The 16,973-nt window shown below is 45.6% G+C and overlaps 1 protein-coding gene across 1 annotated transcript in view; it reads left to right on the top strand.

Moving 5' to 3' along the window:
* The window catches only part of LOC130208084 (SH3 domain-binding protein 4), a 30,452-nt gene extending 13,824 nt beyond the window's left edge, over positions 1-16,628 (top strand). The window contains exons 2-5 of the mRNA XM_056437004.1: positions 1,466-1,671; positions 2,439-4,786; positions 14,003-14,191; positions 15,138-16,628. Coding sequence (XP_056292979.1) covers positions 1,548-1,671; positions 2,439-4,786; positions 14,003-14,191; positions 15,138-15,362 — 2,886 coding nt within the window. The 5' untranslated portion in view covers positions 1,466-1,547 and the 3' untranslated portion in view covers positions 15,363-16,628. The remainder of the gene's footprint in view (positions 1-1,465; positions 1,672-2,438; positions 4,787-14,002; positions 14,192-15,137) is intronic.
* Positions 16,629-16,973: the final 345 nt, after the last annotated feature.

The raw sequence follows: 16,973 nt of genomic DNA, 5'->3' as shown, positions 1-16,973 counted from the left end.
TGACCGTCATATTAACAACAAGGTGTTCTGTGTCCTAATGGATTGGAGCAGTTGTGGCCTTTGTTCACACGGTTTTGCAGAACTGTTCCAGTGTGTCAGCGGTGAACTATCATCAGCGTCTCCGTCGTCCCCGGTTACACTGTTGTGAATTATGGATCGAAATAGAAAGCCTGGCGTCTCTCAAACTACCGTGTGCCACTGACCCACATCTGCTGTTTGCAGCCCTTTTTTTAATTTGTATTTAATTTGTCGCGTTTACATTGTCAACAGTGGTTTTTAACATTTGTGTTTAATGTCGTTTAAAAGTATAATTTCTACCTTAAACTGTGAGGGACTGGGAGTGTGGATACAATGTTAGGGACGCCACAAAAGCAACTGCCCCTCTCAATCGTCTTCAGGGTTTAATTCTCACTCTGCAAACTCCAGAAAATGCTTCATATCTGTGTGTGTGAACTGAAAAACTAAATTATTCTGATGTTTATATGAGCAGACCCATTTTTATTACATTGGCATCCCGAGCAGCTCAACATGTTCACATCACTTTGGCTCGAGAATTTGTGCAGTCGACTTGCAGCGTGGGCTTTCATTGCATCTCTCTGCTAGAGAAGAATGCTTCGAGGACAGTTAAGAGAAGAGAGTCACTCGTACATATATGTCCTTCAAATAAACCGTGAGCTCAGTTTCCTGCTCGTCAGAGATGCTTTTGCTTCTTCAATAACTCCTCATTGAATAACATAGTGCATACACATGTGAACAGTGCCCTAAACTGGGAACATATAATGTAGTTCGATGTCTTTCTTATGTAAGCAGATACTCTGCCAGCCACATGACAAGCAGATGAATTTCATGTTTTTATCACATCTGCCAGACAGTTTTTCTTATTAGTATCAGTATTATTTATTATTCCGATAATGGAATTAATTAAATATTATGAAATAATAATTTCCCCTCAGTAGTGTGTTAATGATCATAGAAATCATGTATCAGTAGGAGACAAATTGCTATTAAAAATAGTCTGAACTAACTTTTCAGACGTTTGCGTAAAGGAGTTAGCCCAAAGAATCCTTAATTCTACTGATTTTCCAACGCTCCTGTTGGTCTGCTGATGTTGGAGCTGGAGGTTCAAAGTTATTTTGAAGACTTAAATGACACATATATATTATGCACATCCACTTTGTGCTGCCGTTTACAGCTTAGTTCATGTTGATTTGTAGCATACAGAAAGCTCATAAACAGAAAAGAGAAAAATAACCTTTTGAATTCTAAGTGGATTAAAAATCTCGGTTACTGCGTCATGAGCATGACCAACATCAACATGACAAATGTCAGAAGACGAGAGGACGGAGAGTCTGAATGTTTCACACGGAATACTGTAAATCTGAAGTGATAAATAACACGCAAAGAAATACTTCAAAAGATTTTCTTAATTTATGTTACATAATCCAATATTTTCTGTGTCTTTCAGAGATCATGGGAGGCTGTTGACGTCCAACTTGGCCACTACAAAGGTTGTCAATGCGTTAGAGTAGCCTGAACACACCAGAAACATGGCCGCCCATCGAATCAGAGCCACCACCACCAACAACGTCTCTCTCCCACGCTGCAAGTCCGAGGGGACGCTCATCGATATCAGTGATGGGGTGTCAGAAGCCAGTCTCATGGATGTCAAAGGTCAGTTGCTCAGACTGGAAAGTGTATTTAACGGGAAGAGTAGTTGTAGCTTGAGTGTCATTGAAACTGGGGGGATGTGTCGAATACAAATAGATTTTTTGATCTGTGAAATGTCTAAAACTCAATAATCAATTTACTACACATGTCAAAATAGTTACATTGACTGTTATGACTTCTGGCTGTAGCTGGCTGGAAGGGGAACACTGAGAAAAGACTGCCTTCTTTCTTTGTTTGGGTTTGTTAAAGAGACATTGAGCCATGTCGGGTTAGAGAGGGGAAACTAGTCAGTGGATTCTACTTTGTTGTCTCTCTCCCTTCAAGAAACAAACGGCAGCAGTGGATGAACTATGAAGCAGACTTTCAGTTTCCCCCCGTAAGCGCATGTCTGTGCTCTCCTTAGTTGGAGCATCTGGGAGTGACAGTCCATCGCTGCGTGGGATACAAGATGCATAATGTTGACATCTGCTTTTGTCGTTCTCGTTGTAGCTGTTTTGCACACGTAGACCTTGGAGATATGCGTTTAAATTGTGTTTTTGTTCTTTCAATATTTATGTCGGAAATAAATATATATTAAACCACCTTGTCTAGGATTTTAAATGTAAAAATAGACACTGCGGTCGACGACAGTGTGTGCCGGTACGTCCCCTCACCCCATGGACCAGATCCAGGGACACTGAAATAAACCAACTAAATGCAACCGCACCCACAACCCACACATTGCTACTTGAATAAAATGTTATTTGACATCATTTTTTTCTTTTTTCCAGTGCCTTCTCCAAGTACCTTACGACTGGATGCTACTGCCTCTTTCGGCGCTGCCAGGGAAGTCGTTGCCATTAAGGACTACTGCCCATCTAGCTTTACCACCCTGAAGTTCTCCAAAGGGGACCGCCTCTACGTTCTGGACTCGTCAGGAGGAGAGTGGTGGTACGCCCACAACAACACAGAAATGGGTTACATCCCTGCAGCGTATGTGGAGCCCATCAACTTCAGAGACTCGTCCTTCAGCGACAGCGGGATGATCGACACTGTGGGAGACTGTAACGATGAGGCAGCCAAAGAGATGGACCTTCTGGGAGAGTGGTCGGGGGTGATTCTGAAACCAACCGTCTTGCAAAACGGAAATCCTTTCGCAACAACCCAAACCTCGACAAACCCTTTCCTCAACAAGGGCCCTCAAAGCTCACTTGATCAGAACAGTAATGAGAAATCTGTGGACCTCCTTCTGTTTGATACGCTCACTACGTCAGCGCCCAACTCCACCAGCAGCACCGCCGTCAATGGTTTTGGTGTTTTTAACCCTCTTAGTCCCACGGGAGGGGTGGGGCAAACGTTGCGTCGGGACAACCCGTTTTTTCGGAGCAAACGGTCCTACAGTCTGTCTGAGCTGTCCATTCTGCAGGCTCAGTCCGACGCCCCTCAGGCCTCCTCTGGTTTCTTCGGCGGCCTAAAAGCACCGGCGCCGGAGCAGTTCCAGAGCAGGGAGGACTTTCGGACAGCGTGGCTGACCCACCGCAAGCTGGCCAGGTCCTGCCATGACTTGGACTCGCTGGGTCAGAACCCAGGCTGGGGTCAGACGCAGCCGGTGGAGACCAACATCGTCTGCCGGCTGGACAGCTCAGGCGGGGCTGTCCAGCTTCCGGACACCAACATCAGTATTCACGTCCCCGAAGGCCACGTGGCCCCGGGGGACACCCAGCAGATCTCGATCAAAGCTCTGCTCGACCCCCCGCTGGAGCTGAACAACGACCGCTGCACCACCGTCAGCCCGGTGGTGGAGATCAAACTCAGCAACATGGAGACCAAAACCACCCTCACCCTGGACATGAAAGTGTCCGTCGTGGTGAAAATGGAGAGCAGGGAGACGACAGAAGTCTTGTGCGTCAGGAGTGATTGTAAAGAGGGACCGTACGCCCCCATTCCGCACGTGTACATGTATGGGGACACCGTCCAGGTGTGTCTGGAGAACCTGGAGCCCTGCATGTATGTGTGTGTTGTGGCTCAGTCGCAGTCGCTATCGCCCGACTCCACAGTGTGGGAGCACGTGGTGAAAAAGATCACCTTAGGAGTATACGGTCCGAAACATATTCACCCGTCCTTCAAGACGGTCGTGGCTATGTTCGGCCACGACTGTGCCCCGAAGACGTTATTGGTGAGTGAGGTCGGCAAACAGGCACGGTCGGCTCCATCAGTCGTGCTGCAGCTCTGGGGTAAACACCAGTTTGTCCTGTCCAAACCCCAGGACCTCCGCGTTGGAGTTTACTCCAACATGGCCAACTATGAGGTCAAGGTTAGTGACCAGGCCAAAGTGGTCCGGGGCTTCCAGGTTAAACTCGGCAAGGTCAGTAGGATCGTCTACATCATCGCATCGCGCAACACGGACGATGTTTCTGATTTCACCTTAAGGATCCAGGTCAAAGACGACCACGATTGTATACTGGCTCAGTTCTGTGTCCAGACGCCAACAGCGCCACCCAAAGCAGGCCCGAAGACATCGGTGCAAAGGCGCTTCCTGAAGAAGAAGGAAGTGTGCAAGATAGTCTTGTCTCCTCTCGCCGTCGCCACCAAGTACCCTGTTTTTCAGGACCGGAGTATCAATAATCTGAAGTTTGGAAAATTAATCAAAACTGTCATTCGACAGACGAAAAATCCGTACTTGCTCGAGTACAAAAAAGGAGACTTTGTCGCTCTGTTGAGTGAGGAGAGGATCCGGCTGAAGGGTCAGCTGTGGACAAAAGAGTGGTACATTGGATATTATCAGGGCAGAATGGGATTTGTTCATGCAAAGAATGTGCTGGTGGTCGGGAAAGTGAAGCCAATTTACCTCAGCGGGCCCGACCTCACGACGTCATTGTTACTGGAGCAGATACTGAAGCCCTGCAAATTCCTCACGTACATCTACGCCTCCGTGAGAACTATACTGATGGAGAACATCGGCAACTGGCGAGCGTTCGCGGACGCCCTCGGATACGGCAACCTGCCCCTGACCCATTTCTGCCGCGCAGAGCTGGACAGCGAACCTGAGAGGGTCGCATCAGTGCTGGAGAGGCTGAAGGAGGACTGCAACAATGCAGAGAGCAAAGAGCGAAAGTCCTTCCAGAAAGAACTCCTCACGGTAAGTTCAAACCTCGGCATTATCCTCTGTTGCAGTGACTCAGCATTTTCTCCAACTCATTGATTTAAGAAAATGCGAATTCTCCATTCCTGTTTTACAATTTGGGTCTCAGTTGAGTCTTTTGTTTCTCATGCGTCAAATTAAATGATCATGTGTTTCTGCCTGTATCCTCCTGGTAGGAGATTTCTATCTCAGGGAACAATCCTCTTTTTATCTGCCTACAGCGGATTTAGGCTTCAGGCTTCGGGCTTCAGGCTTCGGGCTTTAGGCTTCGGGCTTCAGGCTTCGGGTTTTAGGCTTCGGGCTTTAGGCTTCAGGCTTCAGGCTTCGGGCTTCAGGCTTTAGGCTTCAGGCTTCAGGCTTCAGGCTGTGGTCTAGTCTGTTTATTCTGCCGGGAGTGCAGTCGATAACTGCTGTGTGGGCATCGGTGTCAAATCAGGACCTGAGGAGCTGTGGGGTGCAAAAGAATGCTTTGTAACTCAACTGTGTGACGGTGTGTGTAAAGGAGGCTGATCTTATAAATTCAGAATTGATCGTTCAGGCTACTTTAATCTTCTATCTTTATGTGCATATGAATCAAAGCCCTCGGGGGGGCCGGGTCGGGGATGAAGGAAACGACTTAAAGAAACAGGCCCGTTCTCTCGTGTTGAATGTGTAAAAATCATTTTAGATTTGGAACCACAGGCACGAGTTCATGTATAGATTGGCAGTAGATTCTCAGTATAACACTTATTGTACGGCAATGATAGAGTGTTGGTCCTGCTTTAACATGGGATGCACCCATCAAACCTCTTCAGCCCCGGGACCGATACCCGGCCTTTGGGCATCGGTCGACATGGTATTACGGAGGCCATAGTAATAAATCAATATGGTGTATGGCTCACTGCGGGGAAGTGAAGACTCTTTAGTGTGTAAAGCAACATCAAGGTTGACTCAAACATTGCCTTTCTGACTTCGTAAAACAAAATGTAACAAATGGGATACATAGATATGTGTTTATTAAATTTGTATTTACTTATTTGCTATAATTAAATGATAAATCCCACAACCAGCAACTTGGTAAAAGCTTCTTTAAATTAACAGGAATTACAATTCAAGTGTAAAAACAATTTGTGTAGATAGTATTGTATATTTTTAAGACGGTAGATCTTCCTCATGGCTTTCATACAAAAGAACAGATGTGTCTGCAGCAGATGAAGAGGCCTCTTCATGCCTCACGCTTTTTTTCTCTTCCTATATGCAGCTTTTATTCAAAGTGGACAAAGTGCTGAGCTGTGTTCGCTGCAAGTGCACAAACCAACTCTCTCAAGTACTTTGTTGTGCATCCGCTGTCATGGAAATGGGGATTTTCATGGCCGTCTCAGGCAGTACGGGTAGCGATTTTCATCCTGAGATGTCTAAACGCACTAAACTACCTCCTCACATATAGTCTGATTTAGGAGTTCAGCTGCCCTGCTGCCTTCATCCCGCTGTTCCTGAACTGTCAGCATATTATCCACTGAGAGTCTCTGTCAGAGGTCATGGACGAACTACAGCTGGAGTAACACAGAGCAGATACGCTGTAATTTACGCGAGGTTGTAAACACTAGTTAGAACCATTTATAGACCGAGAAGCTACGGTATGGAAAAGATGAGGGTTCTGTACAATTTGTTTCTGAATATAGGTCTGTGTTTCTGTTTCTTCTGTCAGGATTACACCTAAACTACTGCTTACTGCGGGGACAAAGCACGCAGCAATCCAGCTAATTTGAGATCGCGAGGACTCTTTGTTTAACCGACACAAATATGCTTGTTTGTTCCAGTCGTAAACATCTGATGTTTGATTTGTGTCCTCTGAAAAGTGGATTGTGTTGCTTGTGTGGGCCTCCGAGTCTCAAGGCTGTCAGATGAAATCCTCATGCTCTGCTCTTCTGTTGCAAATGTCGGACGGAAGTCTATTTTTCGCATATGAAAGAAAACTGCTGGCAGCTTTTCTTTGTGCTCAAACGTTTGAATCCATTGTGGTCTGCTCTAATGGGTGTAAGAGAAAAGGGGTCATCAGCAGTGCAGGTACTCAGACAGAGCATTGGTTAATAGATCTTTAATCTGACATCGGTCCGGCATTCTGCTTCTCGGGCCGGTCAGTGTCGCCTGTGTATTTGTGTTGAATATACCCAAAAAAATAGAGGGAAAAAGAGAGTCTGTGGGGTTGTGCAGCTTTTGGAGGTTACATTTTGATGAAAGCCAGAGTTTGTACTTTGAGCTTCAGGCGATTATTACCTCTGACTGATAGGCTGCCGGCAGTAACACGTCCGAGGACTCAGCAGCACAGCTTGAGACGTGTCATCGTGTCTCTGCGCCGACCGCCTGTTGGCTCGATGCCTTTCTCAGTTATTATACTTTTTTTCTAAGACTGCATGGTCGTGCTTTTAGAAAGAAAAAGTTCTTCTTTTTAACGATTAATAGTACATGTAATGCAGTATTTTAACAATAGTTACATATATTTATGTCATTTAAATTCACAAATTTTTACGATTTTGGTAGGTTGGACTGATATTTTGTGTTTATATATATATATGGACAAAATATCACACACAAATAAATAAATATGTATTTATTTTTGTGTATATATATATATATGGACAAAAATCACACAAAAATAAATAAATATATATATACTATATACTGTATATATATATATGTGGACAAACAGATTCTTTGACTCTGCAGCTTTGTGTTCACTTCTGAGGCCACCGTCAAGATGCTGCTCTGATGTTGGATCTTTGTGTTGTCCAGAGGGTCTTTTACAGGATTTATTCTTTTAACCTCGAGAGACAGAACTTTATAATAAGTGTGTACAGAAGAATTCAAAACGTATGAACCGAAGCGGACTGGCAATTGATTTCCTTCATGATGTCGACAGGTGATAACGTCTCTGTGAATCAGCCCCCGTCACGTATGAATCAGCGTGGACTTGAGTCTCACTGTGTTATTGTTGTTGTCAGCGGGCGATGGAACGGATCCGGGTCGCGTCTCTTGGATCTCAGGCCTGCAGATGTTTCCTGCCTTATTGTTCGGAAAGTAAACAGAAGCTCTGGTTGTGGACCGGCGGGCGCCTGCAGTCAGTCCGACTTCCCGTGATCCTCCTTGACCCTTGACCCCTGTGCCAGCTGACCGCTCTGCAGCTAACTGCCCCGCTGACACTTGTTCTCTGCTGGATAACGATAATGATTCCTGTTAAACGCCAGAGTACGGCCGCACTACCCGTGGACATTCCACCCAATTCATTTGATTGATTAATACTCATTGTAACTAATAGGTTATTATTAATTCAGGTGAAGCACGAACTCCTGCACGAAACGCCTCACACGCCTGCTGCAGAAAGCTCTGCTGTGCTTCTCCAGGCTGCACTTACGTGAGTGTATACGGGCGTCGCTAAGCAGTCTTTTTAACATATAATCAGACGGCGTGTGATGTCCACTTGGAAGAAGTGTTGTGTCGAGCAAACCACAATGTCAAGAAAACACAGCAGTGCAAACAAACATCTGAGAATGGAAGATGTGTAATATGTTGTTGTGCACATTTTGAAGCTCTGCATCAGAGAAGCTGTATGAAATGCTCTTCCCCAATTGTGAATATTGTTTTCTTTATAGTCCCTTGAAGTGGTTTTTTTTTTTTTTTAAAGAGTTAATGTGATAAATGGGTTACTGAAAGCAAACATTTAACTCACTGACTGATTTTGAATTAATTGTAAGGATAGCGCCTCGAGATGTAGCGTCCCAAAGACACAAATGCAAAATCATGAAGCGCAGACAGACAAAAAAAAAAAGCATTATATAAAATAACTCACACGAGAAGGACACATATAGACATCTCTCTCCCGCCCACACCCTCAGACCTCAATTCCCACCGAAGTCCATGAACACGTTGACCTGGACCACGACCACATTAAGAAGAACTACATAGAAATAGCCCAATTCTCTTCACTGGTGGTTTCGCATTTTTGTGAGAGTCGTAAAGAGACATCAGTATTATTTTGAGCCTGAGCATAACCAGTTAGAAGATGCTTCTCGTAGAGGTTCTTGAGATATTCGGAGGACAGAGATAGTTGGATTTGGGAGGTGTTCACGGTCGGCTTCAGTGACCTCTGGTGACCCTTAACACCGTGTTCCTGCTCACATAGACGCTACCTTGAATCGCAACAGAAGCATATTTGCAGCGTCAGTCTCATTACGTTACTCATTTTGTTTGGTTTGATTCATATTTCTTTCGGGATTGAGACCGCTCAGGTGGTTTTTGAATGAAATCTTAAACAGAAATTCAATACGTGATTTCTTTATGGCATCTGTGCTGGATTCAGATTGTGCAGCACAAGTTGCTTTATGTTGGAGGTCGCCCATTATTCTCTGCATACCTTTGAAGAAGAGATGCTTAATCTTCCCAGATTAATGACTGTGACTGAGTCACATTTCTAATGGATCGAATGACTTTTTGGAATGTGAAAGCTGTCAGACTCACAGAAAATGATCGCCCGTCTCTGCCCTCCCCCGCGACTCCAGGGAGCCTCACGGTGTCTTAACTCATGGTTTGGGTTTTACGGCCCTCAGCTTCACTGTTCTGATTCACTCTCATCATGAGTTTTCAAATGTGCTGTAGAGATAAATTACATTCTTACATTTTGACATCGACTTTGACACCGAGATGGCTGTTCTTGAAAGGCAAAAAAAGTGACGCGATCAACGCGGCGGTTCAACGTCTCTCTTGATTGCTTTAAATATTTATTTGTAATAAAAACAAGTAGAAATCAGAATCAGAATCAGAATCAGAAACAGGTTTATTGCCAAAGAAAAGAAATAAAAAAAAAAAACAAAAACAACTTTTTTTTTTTTGGGAAGGGAAAAAGCGCAAGAGACAGAGACAGCGCCGTCCGTAGTAGTGCACTAAGTCGGGGAGATATGAATTCAGGGCAGTTGACACATGGTGCTGGTGCTCCTCAGTGTTTCCTCATTACCTTCGCATTGAAAATGTGGAAGGTTATGTTTTGATCGCCGTGTATTTATTTATTTATTTATGTATTTATTTGTATGTGTGTTCCTCGCATAACTAAAAAAGTATTAAACCGAATCGAATGAAATTTGGTGGGATGATTGGTTATTATCCGGGGACCATTTGATTAGATTTTGGGATCGATCGGGTCAAAGGTCAAGGTCATGAAAATGTCATGTGCAGCGGGGGTTCACCGGACAGGCCTGCTCGTTGGATACATTTCCTCCACGCCGTCTCTCTCTCTCTCTTTTGCTGCCGGCTCTCGTCCTGCTGTAACCGACCGACTCCTTTGGCTCGGAAAGACACTTCCTCGAGTTTGTTCCCGAGTGACGTTTCCTGACAGCTATTTGATGAGAGAACCTGAATGTCCGAACCTCATTTCATGCCAATCCATACAAGTGTTGGACCGGAGGACCGATTCCCTACTGAGGCTGAAACCCGACAGCAACAGTAATACATCAGATATCTTATTCTCTTTCCCTTCATTCATCTTTGTGTCTCCACTGTGGTTCATGGACCAGACACAAAACGTGCACAGTTTCCCCATATTGAAGACTTTCTGTCCCTTATGACACGAATAGAACTGAACGTGAGCTCCTTTCTTCCTCCGTCCGTCTCCAGAGCAGTGGCGAAGGAGCGATACATGAGAAAGCCCTCCTCCTCCTTCATCCTGCTCTTCTTCCTCTGGTTGCCGACAGACGGTGAACCGACATGCCAGTTTAATAAAAACCTGCAGCATAGAGACCACATAGGTGGATCCTTTCTTGTGGCTTGGTGCTAAAACGGGATTTTCATTTCAAAGCTCTCACTCGGCTCTGCAGCCGAGCCTTTGACCCTCCTGAATTATTTGCAGTGAGATCAGTGTGGCAGGTATAGAGGGTATAGAGCCTGGGAATGATATCACATCCTATTCCTGGAGGAGCACTCTGGAAACTGGAGCGGCAACCAGGCCCACCGTGTGCGATTGGCTCTCTGCCTTGCCCTTCTCGTACACAAATCTAGATTTTGTTTTTTTCTCCAGCCTCCTTCCTCTGTTCCTCCCTCTCCTCTCCTTCACTGACTGGGTGTGGCAGGCTGCTGCTTTTGGAGTAATTAGCTGAACAACCAATCACTCGTTTTCTGGAGATTAAAGCCTTGTTTGGGAGTGTGCGAGCTGCTTCGGGGCTCGTTTGTGAAGAATACAAATCACAAATAATTTATTCGTGGGTGAAATGCCCAAACCAGCACCCACAGTTTTTAATCTCTCCCAGTTTCCCCAGGTGATCTGCGGTTGAGGTTGTGTTGGCCAGAAAAGTCAAATGCAAGAACACAGTTTTGAAATTGCAAAAAGAATGGAATCGCAAATCCACAGTGCGGCTATGATGGAGTGGAGAGGCTGTAAATGGGAAAGGTGGTGGAAGTCAGATGGAAAATGAAGATGGGATAGAAAAATAATGAAGAGGAGATTGAAGTGGAGAGGTTGAGTGTCAGTTTTGTAGTAGAGAGGAAAACCTGAAACAGGATGACGAAGAAACTCATTATTTATCAAAAAGCTCACTTTAGTTTAGCTGTTCTCTTCGGTTGTGTGAGCAGGGAGGGACTGTGTGTGTGTGTGTGTGTGTGTTGGTATGCAACGACAGACATGATTGAAGTGCTCGCTTGGTTTCCACCGACAACGTTATCTCGGAAAATATGTCTGCAGGAATTCTCTTCTCATTTTGACAAGCAGATGATTTATGCAGCGGGGGAAGGGAGTGGGATATGTAAACAAACTCTATGGCATTTAAGAAAAGCGCGCACACACACACACACATCTCATAACGTGTCCACTAAGAGCAGCTGACAATTAAAAACGCATCCCAGCATTTCCTTGCCACGCTGTCTCCAAGCCGTTTGGGTTGCAGTGACGGAGGTGCACCCGGCCGGCTCCGTCCACCGCGGTGCAATTATTAGTTTAAAATCCGGCTGGAGACTCCCAGGGCCCCACGCTCAGTGATAAATACTTAACACGCCATCAAAGATTTACAGCAGCCAGAATGTTTCCAACCTACTTCTTCATGCTCTGAGCAGTACATATATGTATGTGTGTGTGTGTGGGAGTGGAAGTCCAGAGGAAACCCCTCATCTGTAATGAAGACCATGCGATGCACTTGAGAGCTCTGAAAAAAACAGCAAGGGGTCAAGTGAGGTAGCAGAGTTAAGATTACACTGGTCCGTCTTGAGTTTTAATCTACAGTTTGATGTCATCATGAATATAATGAAGGCTTTATAATGTCTATATATATATATGTCTGAAATATTTTTTTATATAATTGACTGAGCACTATAAACTGACCCTGTCCATGTCCCTGACCCTGTCTGTGTCCTTGATCAAGTCCTTCTTTAATTCACAGTCAGTCTTTTTATAATGGAGAGGTTTGATACCTAAATATCTTCACGTAGTTAAAGATTCCATCACCGGGATGACGACAGACACAACCTGATGCTGTGTCACAACGTTGATGGACCGGTGCTGAATGAACAAAGCAGAACCGTGTTCCCGAGCAGCGCTCATGTGCAGACGGACTTAAACCTGCAGTAAGACGGGACGCGATCCCCTTTTATTTTGGCGGGGGTTTCCTGGCGTTGTTGTCCAGCGAGGAAACAGGTGCTTGTCGAAGGGTTTATCTCCCAGACGGCTTCATCCCCTTCCACAAAGACCCAGAAACAAACATGTGTTGTCCAGCACCGCCGGTCACTCGGAGTTAAACTAACAACTAAAGTGAACTTGAGTTGAGTAAAGTGATCCTGGAGAGAACGGAGGACGACGTCTGGTTGGCCCACGGACACTTTCTATTTCTATCTCCTCTGGTCTCATCTCAGAGTGAGATAGGCTGCTGGAGCATGGCATCTGCATTCCTTACCCCCTCCCTCCCTCCTCTCCCTCCCTCCATCCTCCTCTCCCCCTTCATATCCTGTCGTTCCACACATTCCTGCACATGGAGCTGAAGCCCAAAATGGAGCTTTAAATTCACCTTCGCTCTGTTGAGTCTGCAAGTCAAAGGCGTCCCAGTTCGTCAGGCCGTGTGTGTGTGTGTGTGTGTGAGAGAGAGTGTACTTCTGTCTTTGTGAGGACCAGTCTCTTTTAGACCTGGATAACGAGGACATGTGTAACGTTTGGACATTGTAAAAATGAAAATGATTAAGAAAGTGGTCCAGTTGAATATCTTTAATCTGCATTTTTTTCTTGCAGCTCATATTAGAATGTTGACCCTTTTAACTTCTTATCATCATTTTATTCCTTAAATGACTTTTAAGGGCTATGGGATGTTTTATATTTGTATAGACATACACCTGTGTGTGTGTGTGTGTGTGCCTCTGCATATGTGGTGCATGAACAAATCCACGTATATCCGGCAGTACAAACTCACTTTGTATTTGCATCTGTGACATTTGTATTTTCAAATGCCCGTGACGCTCTGCAGGTGGTGTCTCCAGTGTTTTCTGTTCCCACTCACACCAGCGGTCTCGGCAAAACTGATGGAGACAGGCCGGTTACCGAGGCTGCTGGGAGGAGCCAGGCTCCTGTTCAGGCCAGTTAGAGCCAAACAAACAGGAGCCACGTCGGCACATTGCATTTTGCTTTGCCCTCCCCGGTTGCTGAGCTGTCTAAACTTTTGGATCAGAGCAAGAAAGACGATTAGTGTTCATTTCTGACCCCGGTGTTTCTCCAGGACAAACTACCGCTAAATCATCAGCGTGTCGCCTTGAGGAGGTGCAGGAAAGGGCTTTCCACTTTAATCTCGCGGGGTCCTGTTGTGTATCATCGTGTGTATCCGTATTGGTCCCTCCCCTCAGTTCAGATGTGACTTAAATCCTGAGTGTTGTTGTGGAAGCAACATGAGGCTCTGATTTCTATTTCCACCAGAAAGCATTTGAAAAATGCACAAAGCCGAGATTTGCATGGGGATTGGGGAGCCGGGCTGTGGAAAATAACGGAGGATCAAGTCAGTGGAAGGAAACCTGTAGATGTACATTTATTATTCTCTATGTAGGTTTTAGTGAAACTTACTGACCCCTGCTCAGTTCCCAGTTACCATTTAAATGTCGTCCTCTCTCTTACCCGACGTCCACTGATCCTCAGTCAGAGCTTAAAACATTCCTCCAGATTCCTCTTCCGTCACGCTGTGCTTTTCTCTCTTATTTATTCACTCTTGTGTCCTCTCACCGCAGGCCCTGTTGAAGATGGACTGTCAGGGTCTCGTTGCCAGACTGGTCATGGACTTCGTCCTCCTGACCACGGCCGTGGAGGTGGCCGGTCGCTGGAGGGAGCTCGCCGAGAGGCTCGTCAAGGTTTCGCGCCAGCAGATGGACGCGTACGAGGCGCCACACCGCGAGAAGAATGGCGTGGTGGACAGCGAGGTATATGTCCGTCTTTTTCGGAGATGAGATTTCTGTCGCCTCGTGGTGCCGAGCACGAAGCAAACGTTTAGCGCGGTTTGATTACGTCGATGCAAAGACACAAATAGATGCCAACTAACGGCGGGTGATGCGAGAACACCGCTGAGTTTATCAGTTTTATGCAAATAGATCGCAGCAAAATCTGCTGACGTTGGGTTCAAACCGCCACATGAAACATATTCGGTGTTAACATGGAGGCGAGCCTTCTCGCCGGTGAATCTAGTGCGAGTAACGCTCATGGAAACTAGAATGGGCACTCTGTAGAGCGCATACCTTCGCATATCACAAGATTGGGCATTGAATTATGAACATTTTGACATTAGTTGCATTCCAATTGGATAACAATTGACCGCGCTATGGTAAAAAGAAGATTTTGACCTTTTCATGACCTTGACCTTTGACCCGATTGATCCCAAAATCTAATCAAATGGTCCCCGGATAATAACCAGTCATCCCACCAAATGTCATGCGATTCAAGAAGATGTTGACCTTTTCAGGACTTTGACCTTTGACCCGATCGATCCCAAAATCTAATCAAATGGTCCCCGGATAATAACCAATCATCCCACCAAATTTCATGCGATTCGGTTTAATACTTTTTGTGTTATGCGAGGAACACGCATACAAATAAATAAATAAATACACAGCGAACAAAACATAACCTTCCGCATTTTCAATGCGAAAGTAACAAATGATAGCTGCCAGTTTGATAGTTCAAGATCCACACGCCAACATGACCTGGTCAAGTTCAGGTCCATTTTTTCCCTTTTAAAGCTTTTTCTTATGATTTTAACCGCGTACCGGGCACGGAGAGGACAGCAGACATCCGCCTGAAGTCGGACTCGATCGGCGCCGGCGTGTGTCAGCAGATCACAGGATGTGTGTTCTCTTTCTCTCCCGTCTGCAGGCCATGTGGAAGCCGGCGTATGACTTCCTGGTCACGTGGGCCGCTCAGATCGGCGACAGCTACAGAGACGTGATCCAGGAGCTGCACATGGGCATCGACAAGATGAAGAACCCCATCACCAAGCGCTGGAAGCACCTGACCGGCACGCTCCTCCTCGTCAACTGCCTGGAGGCCCTGCGGAGCTCCGCCTTCAGCCCCGCCTCTCAGGACGACTACGCCATCTGAAATGTCCCGCCCCCTTACACCAGCTCACCTCGCTCATCAGGAGAACTCGAAGAGTTGACACGGTTTGAAACGTTGCATCTGAGCTGTGTCGCTCCCTCTGAATGCCACTACTGCGGTCCGTGGTTTGATTCCCGCTGCCTTCAGCTCCTCGTGCCCAAGGGAACGTCGTCGGGCCGCCCCCCCCCGCGTCTCTGCTGCCGCTCGGAGCATTCACAAAGACTCTTTTAATAGGTCCTGTCCTGCATAGTTATGTATTTTTGTACTCTTGTTATAGCACAACATGTTTTATTTTTATTTTTAAAGACAACACTATGAACCCTCCGGTTAAGAACTGTGGGTTGAACGTCACCTTTTTTTTCAAGAAAAGACACTTTTAGAGATTGTCTCCTTGTTACCGTCTCCTTGTTACGTAGCCTCGTCACTTGTCAAATCTTTTGTTCTATTTATTTTGCCACTTTTTCTTCTCTACTTCAGGTTCTCTCTCTCCCCGGGGTCCTGCTCATTTCAGGGATCCAAAGATCTGTCGGTTTTTGACCTGGTGCCAAAAGAAAAACTGAATAATTTATTAATCTCTCACTCCAAGTTTGAATCAAGCTCTCCACTAATGCCAACACATTATATCAACTCATTGAACAGTTTAACTAACTGATCGGTCTCTCTGGTTCCAACTTTGTAGATGTGACAATTTGCTGTTAATTAAATAACTAACTGTCTGTCGTACAAAAAAAGTCATAAAATAATCACGACGAGCGTACGTTACTGTTTTCTGACAAGTCTTCTTGCAGTTCATCCTCGACACTGTAAACATCCGTTGTCAGAACAAACTCAACTCAAGGTCAACCTGCTCACTTCTTCTGGTGCTTTTGGCCTCATCTCATGGTCTTCATCTCAGTTTGCCAACGAGACTAAACGCTCCGGAAACAAGTGAGAGAGTTGAGATTGATGAATAAACTATTGATTAAAAAAAACGAAATCAGCCTAACCTGCCATGTAACAATCGAACTCATTGCTCAACTCGTTGTCCCCTGCCTGTATTTCTTTTGTCCACTGAAAGTAATCATGACCAAAGTTCACCAAAAATGAATACAGCTCCTCACAGAAGACCGTGTACAACATTCAGACCACTGTTGTGATCCTGTCTGTCAAAGCGTCTGGTTCTACGTCTCAGTGCCGCATCATGTGTCATGTGGTGAGTTTGAAAACTTTTTTGTGACTGCATACTTTTGTGGAAAAGACGAAATAAAAAATGTAAATATTTGGACACGATATTTGTTAGATCGTCCCTAATCTCTGAGTGTTGACCGGTCACATTGGAGCGAGCTTTGGTTGAGAGCAAAGAATGCAGGCTGCAGTGGGCGAAGTGCTCGCTCGGCTGTCGTCTGATGATTTAGCTTCTCATTGATCTCTTTAAACAGATATTTACATATGCATGTCTCTCAGCTCCAACTCCATCCGTGTGTGTTTCATGTTGCTAATTGAAGTGAAAACAATGACCGGCAGCCTGAAGAGAGGGAGCCTCAGTCTGGATATCTGTGTTCCGGATACCCGCTGGCGACACCGATGAGTTCTGAGAGGGAGTCGTTTCTGGCTGCGGCCTGTTGGCCTGTTGTG

The sequence above is a fragment of the Pseudoliparis swirei genome, chromosome 2 (assembly GCF_029220125.1).
Source record: "Pseudoliparis swirei isolate HS2019 ecotype Mariana Trench chromosome 2, NWPU_hadal_v1, whole genome shotgun sequence".
Classification (NCBI taxonomy): Eukaryota; Metazoa; Chordata; class Actinopteri; order Perciformes; family Liparidae; genus Pseudoliparis; species Pseudoliparis swirei.
This window is presented reverse-complemented; position numbering and strand designations above follow the sequence as displayed.